The sequence below is a fragment of the Balaenoptera musculus genome, chromosome 9, assembly GCF_009873245.2.
Source record: "Balaenoptera musculus isolate JJ_BM4_2016_0621 chromosome 9, mBalMus1.pri.v3, whole genome shotgun sequence".
Classification (NCBI taxonomy): Eukaryota; Metazoa; Chordata; class Mammalia; order Artiodactyla; family Balaenopteridae; genus Balaenoptera; species Balaenoptera musculus.
In genome coordinates this window covers 75,708,975-75,721,744 of record NC_045793.1, presented here as the reverse complement: position 1 = coordinate 75,721,744, position 12,770 = coordinate 75,708,975, and the positions used below count along the sequence as shown (strand labels likewise).

The window sequence follows — 12,770 nt, the reverse complement described above, 5'->3', positions numbered from 1 at the left end:
AGATGAAAGAAATGTTCACCTATTGAGGTATGGAGAAGTCATTCCGGCTTATACATGCATTAACTTGAATTTTATGCTAACTACAGTAGCCTGTTTGTGGCCTATCAAACATACATTGTAACTCTGCTTTAATTATTAAAGAAAAGGGCACCTTGACCAGAAGTAAAGAATATCCATCTTAAAAATAAAGATTAAATGCCCTTCTTCCTGGAATGCCAATGCTGGTTCTCCTTTAATGATAAGACTCCCTTCCCAGGTGCCAAGGCCATACTGTATGTGCTGGTCTGTTTTTTTGTGTGTTTTTTTTTTTTTTGAAACTTGAAGAAATGTATCCCTGACTTGTTTAATGTTCTTTGTTCTGACAAGATATAAAACTGTGCTGAAAAACCCTGCTTCTCTGGAGCAATTTCTCAGAGTAATCTGGGAAGCGGGCTTCTGGGCTACAGTCCTCAGTTTGGCTCAGATAAAATTCTTTTCTATTCTTATTATTGATTGTTCATTGATCATTTTCGTCGACACTTGCTATAAGTGGCGTCTACATGTTAAAATAATTACTTTCAGAAACAAATGGGGAGAAGAAACCAGAATCCTAGGCACAGTAAATAAGTAGGTTGGGATGATAGTACATAAGGAACCTGGTTCCCATTTTCTTAAGGTTTGAATTTCTTCCATTACCATCACTCCCCCTCCCCCATACACCAAGCTACCCTAATAGAGGCAAAAAGGGGAGAGTAGAGCTTAGCAGTAAGACTCATCTGGGTTCTAGCTTGGCTCTGCTAGGTCACCATGAGCAAGTTTTTTAAGCCCTCAAAGCCTCAGTTTCCTCCTCTGAAAAATGAGGATAAGATTATGTACATCACATGTTTGTGGCAATGAATGAGTGAAATAAAGCATAAGCAGTTCCTGGAATGTCGTCAGTGTTCAGTAAATGGAAGGATTATCACTACTGATACAACTCACAACTGTCCACCACTCTAGCCTTTTCAAAATACAATCATGTCTGATACTACATGTGTTCATCTTTGTAGGAATACTGTTGCATGGATTGGGCAGATATGCAGTATCCCTATTTTACAGAGGAGAAAAAGGAAGCTCAATGATTAGTCCCAAGGTCACACAGCTGGTGAGCAGTTGACCTTGGATTACAACCACGGTGGTTCTTTAAGCAAGGATCAGAATTACCTGGGTGATGATCAGAAGTCAGATTGCTGGGCGCCACCCGCAGTTTCCAATTTGGTAGGTCTGGGATGAGGCCCCTGAAACTGGATTTCTTCGCCAGAGTTCAGGTGATGCTGATGCTGTTGGTCTTAAAACCCCACTTTGCAAACAACCAAGCTAGACTAGAGCAATGGTTCTCCAATATACCTGCTCATTGCAGTCACCTGGAAGCTTAACAGAATCAACAAACCCATAACTGCCTCACATCCATGGATGTTCTGGTACCACAAATGTGATTCAGTCTTGGCACTAACATATAAATACTTGATTGTTCCAAGTAAAAAAAAGGATAAATCTATAACAACTTTGGGAATTCTACAGTCTGGAAAGCTGTGTCTTGTTTTTCAAAAAATGTAGTATTTTTTTCTTTTTTTAAATTTAAGTATAGTTGATTGACAGTGTGTTAGTTTCAGATGTACGGCACAGTGATTCAGTTTGTATCTATATCCATATCTATCTGTATATCTATCTTTTCTTTTTCAGATTCTTTTCCATGATAGGTTATTACAAGGTATTGAATATAGTTTCCCTGTGCTCTACAGTAGGTTCTTGTTGGTTATCTATTTTACATATAGTAGTGTGTATCTGTTAATCCCAAACTCCTAATTTATCCCCCCCCCCCTTCCCCTTTGGTAACCGTGAGTTTGTTTTCTATGTCTGTGAGTCTATTTCTGTTCTGTAAATAAGTTCATTTGTATCATTTTTTTTAGATTCCACATATAAATGATATCATACGGTATTTGTCTTTCTTTGTCTGACTTCACTTGGTTTGATATTCTCTAGGTTCATCCATGTTGCAGCAAATGGCAAAATTTCTTTCCTTTTTGTGGCTAATATTCCACTGTGTGTATATACACCACATCTTCTTAAGCCAGTCGTTTGTTGATGGGCACTGGGGTTGTTTCCATGTCTTGGCTATTGTGAATAGTGCTGCTGTGAACATGGGGTGCATGTATTTTTTGAATTATAGTTTTTTCCAGATATATGCCCAGGAGTGGGATTGCTGACATATATGGTAACCCTATTTTTAGTTTTTAAAGGAACCGTCATACTGTTCTCTGTAGTGGCTGCACCAATTTACATTCCCACCAACAGTGTAGGAGGGTCAAAAAATATAGTATTAATACGAAATATCTGTAGAGCCAACTATTGAGAGAAGTTTTATAGCAAACCTGTTACAATTTCAAGACAATTTATCTACCACCCTCCCCAATACTTATTTCAAGCATTCCAAAACTTCCATCCACTTAATTTTTCACTCTTCATACCTGAAAATTCTAAGAAGTCTTCCCTGACCTGGTAGTACCACTTTCCTTTTCTCTCCTGCCATCTATTGTAACTTCAAATTTACATTTATTTGCATGCTATTACTGAAATTATCACCATTAACTAAAGGTATTATTTGAATTCATTGTTAATTAATCAAGTTAATTAATTATATTATTATTACACTTATTTACGTCATTACTACATTTATATTATGTCGGTGGCTGGTTCCCAGACTGTAAGCTCCAACAGAGCAGGGGCCTGTTTTTTGTTCAAGCTTGTGTACACAGCGCCGGACACACAGTAGTAGGTGTTCAGTCAATATTTGTTTATCAGCGTTCCTGACCTCTAAAACTCTCTGTCTAGTGAGGCTGGAAGGCCTACGTGTACAATGTATAGAACAGACCGTTTAAAGTTCCAGGGAGGTTTGCAGTTCCCGACCCCCGGGGGCCTTGATTGCCAGTTTTGCAAAGCGAACCCCGAAGCGAATGTTTTGAGAGGCGTCAGAACCCCGCCCCTTTACAACTACAAAACAAGTTTTGAGGCAGCCCTAAAATGCTTTCCCGGATCAGAGACACCGATTGCCGCAGAGGCTCTGCGCTCCAGGGTACTACCTGGAACAAACCCTGCAAAGATTCGGCGGGCGCCGCAGCCGGGCGTGCCAGCGGGAGGCTGCGCCGGGACTGCCCCCTCTCATTTCTCCCGCGCGAAACCGGGCCGGACGGCTCCACTCCCTCCCTCCACTGCAGGGGGGATCCCGGCGCCCCCAGATTGGCAGCCACCTCGGGCGGCTCCCAGCTGCAGCCCCTCTTGCGCCGCCTGCAAAGCGAAGTTCACCGGTCGCGAAGTTTGGGTCCTGTAAGAGGAGCCTCGAGGGCTGGCGCCGCGGCGCCGACTGGCCGGCGCGGGGCGCTCCCCCTGTCCCGGGCGCCGAGTGCGCCCCTCCCCCGGCCCGCCGGAGCTCCGGGCGGAGCGAGCGCGCTGCGAGGCCGCGGGCGACCTCCGTGCGCCGGGCCCGTGGCGAGCCAGGCTCCCGTGGCCGCGTGCTGGGAGGAGGCCGGAGCCCAGCGGGGAAGAATGGAGTTGGCGACTGGCTCGCAGGTGAGGATCTGGCCGCCCGCCGCAGCCCCGGACGCACCCTCGGCCTGCCTTCCCTTTGCGCTTGGCCCTGCGCCCCGCCTTGGGCTGGAAACGTGGCCCTCGGCTGCCGCGTTGTGGATCGGGCGCGCCCAGTCCCGCCGACGCCGGAGCGGGTACGCTCCGCAGGTGTGTGCGGTGTTTACGGTTGTGCCACCTGGAGCGGAGAGGCTGGGTGCCGCCGCACGCGGGCGCTCGCCGCTGGCCCGGGTGGGGCATCGGGGTAGCCCGCTGGGTCGCTGCGGCCGCGAGCCCCGGGAGCGGATGAACTCCAGGGCAGTGCAGGCGGGGAGGCCGCAGCGGCGCAGCGACTGCGTTTGCGGTGCTCGTGGGACTGGGGGAGGGGGAAGCTTTTTCGGTGCGCGCCCCCCACTTTTTCCGGCATTGGCAGGGAGATAAGTTTAAGTGTGATTTTCTAAAAAAACGTAGTCGAGAATCGGGCCAATTCAACTTGGATAATGGAGTTTAAAAATAGTTGCTTTTGTATTTGTTCTAGAACTTTTGGAAATGTTTTTAAGGAACTTGTAACCGTTTGGGGGAACTGGCAGCGTCATTAGACCAGGTTAAAAAACAAAAAGCCCCAAGCTCCCAAACCGTGTATACAGCACCACCGCAGGTACCCATTATGGTTTTAACTAGGTCTTAAAAATCTCATTAACAAGCTCCCAAATATTACAATGGGTGGTGGGATGTGGACTTAGCTTCAGTTTTCTTTTTTACTTTTTAAAAGCGCTTTTCTCTACTTTCTAGTAATGAATATACATAATTTATTCAGAGGTAAGCAATAAAAACTTTTTCAAACGAACTAAAAATAAACCTTTTAGAAAGGAAGCAGCTTGTAGGAGCCCGAGAGATGCTTTGTATGAGGGTTGGGTTTTTTCTTGCTTTTGTGAGCGCCTCTGACTCACTGCTTCCACCTTACCTTTGGCTGGTGTTTACCTCCTTTCTCCACCTGGGTGCTGGGCATCCGCAGGATTTGGGAGACGCGAAGCGACCGGGGCCCAGCTGCCGGGGTGGCCGGTGGTACCTGAGCCCGTGACGCTGTCACCTGCCTGGGTCTGGCGGCAGATTAAAGACCAAGCCACTAATAGTCGCTTTGGCCATTTGGTGATTTCTGAAAGGCTTCCTGGAAGTGGACACTTGAGAAAAATCTATTGTGGATGTTTAAGAGAAAGAGTATTTTTAAAATTTCTCCAGTGAAGTGAGATATTAAAAGCAAGGAAAACTAACTCAAGAAGGGATGGGACAGCCTTAGTTATTGTTTTTGTTTTTGCCACTGACCTTTACCATATAATTAGTATCCTAGGCTTTTAGGAGGTTTGGGTTTCTCCAGGATTTAAACCCTTCTGGAAGGAGCTTGTGAATTTCATCAGAAAATGTATCTTGATGATGTATCATTTCTGAAACCTGTTCTTCTGGTGGTGCTGCATCATCCACTACTTATATACACAGTTCCTGCTTAAGAAATTTAAAATGTCCCAGAATGTGTAGTTGGAGGTGAACATTTTACTGTCAAATAATGAGGCTAACTTTTGGTAGCTCTAAAGTGTTAAGCAAACTATTTACCATGTGGCCGGTAAGCCACAGATTATATCTGACCCATTATGCACCCATTAGGGCAAATTACTTTTGTAAGATGATCAGGTTTTTTTTTTTTTTCCCCCCCTTGTCAAAAGACCTCCTAATTGACAGGGCGAATTAAGATGTGTGAGGATTTTTCCAGTGGAAATGTTCCTGTTCATCATAATTTAAGTGTGGGTGTATTATAGCCTCTTTAATTTAAATGGGTGGAGAGTGGTTCTATGGGGTGGGCAGGTGACTGCGAATAAGAGCACTTAATGAACACATCAGGCCCAGCAGGATGATAAGTTCGTGTGGTTCTTCTCTGTACCTCAGCCTTACATATAAAGCAGTGTGGTGAACGGCCTGAAGCGGCATGAGTGCACACTGAAGGAAGGCTCAAACCAGGGTGCAGTGGGTTTTAATCTAACGCCTACAGCAGATATAATTTCCATCCCTTGTAAGGTATAGAGCTGGAAGGGGCTTCAGTAAAGCAGCTTAGGCCCGATGTTATGAGTAAAGGGAACTAGGCAGGGAGGAAACAAGAAATTCGTTTAAACTCTGAACTCCTTTCTAGCCTCTGCTTTTCTGCAGCCTCCTCAACAGTGTGTCGGATTTGATGTCCTCTGACAGTGATCACACCTCCCCTGGGCTGTAGTCCTTGTTGGGCTGACCACTGTATCTTTGTGCTTTTGTATTGAATGATAGGAATAATGGCCAGTAAAGACGAGGGGATGGTCCCTTACTGAGAGCGCTCAGCAGTGAAGCTTGCAGGAGCTGGAGGATGGGACTGCCTCAGCTTCTTAGCAGAGAGGCTGGGAGGTCCTGAATGTCAGTGTGGTCCTTTTACTGTCTTCTACTGCTAGGGTGCAGGTTGGACCCTTAGAGAAGGAAATGATGCTAAAAGTTCTCATGAATATGCATGGAACATGCTGTTTGCAGGAGAAAAGGCATTTTTCTGATAGTGACCTCACAGCCACAAAGTGTACCCATCTGATCCTGTGGCTTAAAATGTGTGCCCAGAGCCCCAGAAACTGGTCACAGAGGGGGGTCGTTTGTGACTTCTTAGAAGGCCAGCACATTCGTCGTTTTGATGTACTGCTGACCTCCCATCCATAAAAGAGCCGAATTCTCAGTGATCAGGAGAAACCTCAGATAGCACAGCAATTCCGATCTGGTCAGGTACACAGGACAGAAAACTGTAAGATACTTATGTGACTTAAAACAGTTTAGGAACAGTACAGTAAGTTAACAAAAAAGTTCAATAAAGCCATTCGAATAGAGTAGTCTAGGCGTCCTAGTTTTACATCGCCCTTGAGAGTTCTCTATTACTCTCTTCGAGCTGTAGTTTAGACTTTTTACCTCCAAGATACAGTTTTGTTTTGTAAAGGACACAGCTTTATGCATCAAAGTGGAATTGATGCAGGGTACATGGGGAGGGATCGAGATAAAATATTTGGGGGACCATTTCCTTTTCCTTTTGAAAAGCAGTGGTTTGTGGATGTTTTTAAACAGGACCATTCAGAGGCACAGTAGGCATATCGCTGAAGTTAACACGCAGGATAGTTTTCTTCCATAGTGGTAAATGCCAGCACCCTGTGTATAGTGCAAAAGTGGGTTGTGGAGTCTTGCAGTGAAAGGGACCAGAATTTTAGTTCAAGTAGTTGATGGTTTCCTGCCTGTTTTTCTTCATGATCATCAGCTTATGCCAGAAGGCCCCCTGACTGGGTTAGTCCATTTGTCAGATGTTCTTTTAGCACCTACTGTGTGCTAGGTATTATGTCAGTTAATGGTGGAAGAAACAAAGACAGAAAACACTGTTCGTTCCCCAGCCCCCCCCCCCCCCAATCAATGGTCACCCTGGAACTCTTTGCCTCTTCTGCCTTTGCCAGAGCTCAGCTGGCTCCTGCTCTGAGCTGTAGGGACCTAGGCGGCCTTGGGTTTCGGGGATGGGAGAAGACCTTAAGAGTCATCCTTCCCCAACCCCCCCAACCTGCCCCGCATCCTCCAAGGAAGGGAAACAATCATTTCCTTTTAAAAGTCATACTGTGCTAGGTACTTAACATTAACAGATTTAAGCCTCACTGTAGTTCTCTGAAGTAGGTTGTATTATCTGCATTTTAAAGATAAGCCTAATAGAGTGATTTGCTCAGGGCAGCCTGGCAAGGAAGGAGCTGAGCCAGAATTCTGTCTCCAGAGCCGGGGCTTGACTCTTGCTGTTAGAATCACCAGGTCTTGTCAGGTCACACAACTTGCGCTGAAATGTTATGAGGCTAGAAATCCTTCCTCAACTTACCATGCCATTGAGATAAGCAAGGACACACCAAGTTTAACGTAGTATTTAAATAAAAGGGGATGTCAGCGCTTTGGGGTTTTCTTATGATACCTTTGCCCCTCCGTTTAAAGAGAAGGGCTGGGGCGTTAACAGCAGCTGATCTGATTCTTTTTAAGGAACTGGACAAGTTATGGTTTGAGTAGGATTCCTTGGATGCTGTCTGTAAAAGTCAGCTTGGGAATATGAATAAGATCCACAAAGTTTTTACATAGGAATGACTTCTGGATGAATTTTTTTTTGTGCAAGTAATATGCTGTTCATAGAAGCTGAAAAGGAAACAACAATGGAACTATTGCTCTACCTCTCTACTCCCTGGGCATCGTTTTCTAGACATTTTCCATTCAGTGTTTGCCTGTGTCCAAGTCACCATTTTTGCTGAACTTTTATAGTATGATTGCTGTTTGAATTCTGCTTTCTTTAGCACTGTCAGTACTATTTTTCTGAGTGGCTTGGAGGTCTTTATGGTTTTCATTTTCAATGACTGTGTAATGTTTCATTCAGGTGTGTATTTTATGTTGGAAAGTTTTAAATTATTAACAAATAAATGTAAGAAACTTTGCAGTGAATGTCTTGGGGTGGTACATACCGTATGCCCTGTGTTGAAGTCAACTCTGTTTTTAATTGCTGTTTACCTGTCAATGTACTTACTATCTGGTAGAATGTGCGTGATTTTCAGTAGATGGGAACCTCTCACGTATTTTTTTTCTAAGGCATTTCCCCATTTGTTTTTCTGTATTAGCTGAGAGAAGGCACTTTTTGCCCAGGTTAGAATCAGGGCTCATGATAACTGACCTGAAATAATGACTGTTTTCGTCCTGAACTTAGAGCCTCTAAGTTAAGCTTTCTTTGGTCTTGCTTATTTTAACTATAAATCATCTTCTAGATGGCATTCCCGAAAATGTGTGTTCATTGAAGTTCGGATGTCCAAAGGTCAGACAGTAGGTTCACTCATTATAAAGTGGTTACTGAGAGCTAAAAAAAAAAGAAACTGTATTTCTTGATGTGGGTGCTGGTTACAATGGGTAAGTGCAGTTTGTAAAACTTCACCAAGCTCTGCACTTAAGATCTAGGCATTTTCTGGTTGCATGTTGCACTTAAAACATTAACAAAGGAGCATATCGAATACCAAAGTAAGAAGTATGAGTCCTGAGGACTGTGCTTCTGGGCAGTCCAGGCTACCAGGTGTGTGGTGACACCTTCCCAGGTGTCTTGTGTCCTACCAGTTGAACCCGTATCCTCAGGGCTGGACGTGGTCCAGGGATCCCTCCCCACAAACCCCCTCTCCCGTTCCCCCAAACCCTCCATAGCAGCAGCACTGCTGTGTGGGCAGCCCCCCATATTTAAGCTCTACTACTGGAGGATCCCATGGACCTGGCGAGTGCCTTGCCTTTGTGAGTGAGCTCTGGCCTTTGAGTCTTTTAGCACAAGCCCTGGCCCTCCCTCAGCTGCCTGCTGGTAGAACTCCTCCTCTGTTAGGAGGGCCCAGGATTTACCCCCCGGTAATGGTTGGTCACCCCAAATCACGTGGCAGGCCACAGTGATAATTATCCCTGTGTGTGAAGGGCCTGGCATATCGTAGCTGTTAAATGTTTGTTGAATTTTTTAAGAAAGATGGTTTAGGGTTGTCAGTGTATAGTGAGTGCAGGCATGAGTTATGACAAGATGGTGCAGGGCTTCTGGCAGTTTTCTCTTGGACTAACTAATGGTGGAGGCCAGTTCGTACCTGTTCCAGAGGCCTGGAGGTGTGCAGTCCCACCCTGCCTGTGCAGGAGATTTTCTCATTAATCTCCAGTTTTGTCTTTAAAAACTCATGCCTATTCCGTGATACATTTTTATTTGTTTTAATACAAAAATGCTATTTAAAACTATTCTTGTGGGAAAAAAATTCCCCTCCCCTGTCCCACCTGTGGTTCTGAGAGCCCTCGGGCTGTCACTGAGCTCCCCAGCGTAAGGAATGGAACTGCCAAGTATAGAATTTAGCAATCAAACCTTTAATAAACACTGAAAGAGGAAAGATATCTCCTTGCCCTGTCCCCCACCCCACACTGTCTTTTCACTTAAAGCTCTGTGACTCTGAGGGTGTTTAAGACGGGGGGTGGGGGGGAAGCTTGCACTGATACCGAATTCCCTAAGAATATTTTTTAATGCAGAATGGCTAGCGCCCTTTATTTTGTTCTCCGTTAGCACTGGTTTAAAATGGAAAGTTAAGAAAAATAAAAGTACATTCAACTATCATCTTTTTTTCGGTTTTGATTTTTTATTGAAGTATAGTTGTTTTACAGTGTTGTGTTAGTTTCTGATGTACAGCAAAAGTGATTCAGTTATACATATATATATTCTTTTTCATATCCCTTTCCATTACGGTTTATTATAGGATATTGAATATAGTTCCCTGTGATGAACAGTAGGACCTTGTTGTTTACCTGTTTTATATACATTTTATTATATATATTTTCATATAATATTTGCAAATCCCAAACTCTTAATTTAGCCTTCCCCCACCACCCCCTTTCCCCTTTGGTAACCATAAGTTTGTTTTCTATGTCTGTGAGTCTGTTTCTGTTTTGTCAATAAGTTTATGTCATATTTTAAATTCCACGTAAAAATGATATCATGGTATTTGTGTTTTTCTAACTTACTTCACTTAGTATGATAATCTCTAGGTCCATCCATGTTGCTGCAAATAGTATTATTTCATTCTTTTTTATGGCTGAATAATATTCCATTGTATATATGTACCATACTTTATCTGTTCATCTGTTGATGGACGTTTAGGTTGTTTCTATGTTTTGCTTATTGTGAATAGTGCTGCTATGAACATAGGGATGCATGTATCTTTTTGAATTATAGTTTTGTCCAGATGTATGCCCAGGAGTGGGATTGCTGGATCATATGGTAATTCTATTCTTAGTTTTCTGAGGAACTTCCATACTGTTCTCCATCGTGGCTGCACCAGTTTACATTCGTGCCTACCAACAGTGTAGGAGTGTTCCCTTTTCTCCACACCCTCTCCAGCATTTGTTATTTGCAGACTTTTTAAAGATGGCCATTCTGACCAGTGTGAGGTGATAACCTCACTGTAGTTTTGATTTGCATTTCTCTAATAGTTACCGATGTTGAGCATGTTTTCATGTGCCTGTTGGCCATCTGCATGTTTTGTTTGGTGAAATGTCTATTTAGGTCTTCTGCCCTTTTTTTGGTTGGGTTGTTTGTTTTTTTGATATTGAGCTATATGATCTGTTAGTATATTTTGAAAGTTAGACCCTTGTTGGTCACATCATTTGCAAATATTTTCTCCCATTGTGTAGGCTGTCTTATCGTTTTCTTCATGGTTTCTTTTGCTGTGCAAAAGCTTATTAGATTATTTAGGTCCCATTTGTTTAATTAATTAATTAATTTTTTAAAATGTCTTTATTGGAGTATAATTCTTTACAATGCTGTGTAAATTTCTGCTTTATAACATAGTGAATCAGCTGTACATATACATATATCCCCATATCTCCTCCCTCTTGCATCTCCCTCCCACCCTCCCTATCCCACCCCTCTAGGTGGTCACAGAGCGCCGAGCTGATCTCCCTGTGCTATGCAGCTGCTTCCTGCTAGCTATCTGTTTTACATTTGGTAGTGTATATATATGTCAATGCCACTCTCTCACTTTGTACTAGCTTACCCTTCCCCCTCCCTGTGTCCTCAAGTCCATTCTCTACATCTGCGTCTTTATTCCTGTCCTGCCCCTAGTTTCTTCAGAACCACTTTTTTTTTTTTTTTAGATTCCATATATATGTGTTAACATACGGTATTTGTTTTTCTCTTTCTGACTTACTTCACTCTGTATGACAGACTCTAGGTGCATCCACCTCACTACAAATAACTCAGTTTCGTTTCTTTTTATGGCTGAGTAATAGTCCATTGTATATATGTGCCACATCTTCTTTATCCAGTCATCTGTCAGTGGACACTTAGGTTGCTTCCATGTCCTGGCTATTGTAAATAGAGCTGCAATGAACATTGTGGTACATGACTCTTTTGGAATTATGGTTTTCTCAGGGTATATGCCCAGTAGTGGGATTGCTGGGTCGTATGGTAGTTCTATTTTTAGTTTTTTAAGGAACCTCCGTACTGTTCTCCATAGTGGCTGTACCAGTTTACCTTCCCACCAGCAGTGCAAGAGGGTTCCCTTTTTTCCACACCCTCTCCAGCATTTATTGTTTGTAGATTTTTTGATGATGGCCATTCTGACCAGTGTGAGGTGATACCTCATTGTAGTTTTGATTTGCATTCCTCTAATGATAAATGATGTTGAGCATCCTTTCATGTGTTTGTTGGCAATCTGTATATCTTCTTTGGAGAAATGTCTATTGAGGTCTTCTGCCCATTTTTGGATTAGGTTTTTTTTTTTTTCATATTGAGCTCTATGAGCTGCTTGTAAATTTTGGAGATTAATCCTTTGTTTGCAAATGTCTTCTCCCATTCTGAGGGTTGTCTTTTCGTCTTGTTTATGGTTTCCTTTGCTGTGCAAAAGCTTTTAAGTTTCATTAGGTCCCATTTGTTTGTTTTTATTATTTCCATTTCTCTAGGAGGTGGGTCTAAAAGGATCTTGCTGTGATTTATGTCATGGAGTGTTCTGCCTATGTTTTCCTCTAAGAGTTTTATAGTGTCTGACCTTACATGCAGGTCTTTAATCCATTTTGAATTTATTTTTGTGTATGGTGTTAGGGAGTGTTCTAATTTCATGCTTTTACACGTAGCTGTCCAGTTTTCCCAGCACCACTTATTGAAGAGGCTGTCTTTTCTCCATTGTATATTCTTGCCTCCTTTATCAAAGATAAGGTGACCATATGAGCGTGGGTTTATCTCTGGGCTTTCTATCCTGTTCCACTGATCTATATTTCTGTTTCTGTGCCAGCACCATACTATCTTGATTACTGTAGCGTTGTAGTATAGTCTAAAGTCAGGGAGCCTGATTTCTCCGGCTCTGTTTTCCTTTCTCAAGATTGTTTTGGCTATTTGAGGTTTTTTGTGTTTCCATACAAATTGTGAAACTTTTTGTTCTAGTTCTGTGAAAAATGCCATTGGTAGTTTGATACGGATTGCATTGAATCTGTAGATAGCTTTCTGTAGTATAGTCATTTTCACAATGTTGACTCTTTTAATCAAAGAACAGGGTATATCTTTCCATCTGTTTGTATCATCTTTAATTTCTTTCATCAGTGTTTTATGGTTTTCTGCATACAGGTCTTTTGCCTCCTTAGGT

The 12,770-nt window shown here is 43.0% G+C and overlaps 1 protein-coding gene across 4 annotated transcripts in view; it reads left to right on the top strand.

The window, feature by feature from the left end:
* The first annotated feature begins 3,448 nt into the window (after positions 1–3,448).
* CDCA7L (cell division cycle associated 7 like) overlaps positions 3,449–12,770 on the top strand; it is a 50,483-nt gene continuing 41,161 nt past the window's right edge. For 2 of the 4 annotated variants that reach the window (XM_036864127.1, XM_036864126.1), the window contains exon 1: positions 3,449–3,585. In XM_036864127.1, the coding sequence (XP_036720022.1) occupies positions 3,562–3,585 (24 nt within the window). In that variant the 5' untranslated portion in view covers positions 3,449–3,561. Of the gene's footprint in view, positions 3,586–3,654; positions 3,751–12,770 lie in introns of those variants that run through there. The other 2 variants (XM_036864128.1, XM_036864129.1) reach the window with 2 other exon arrangements.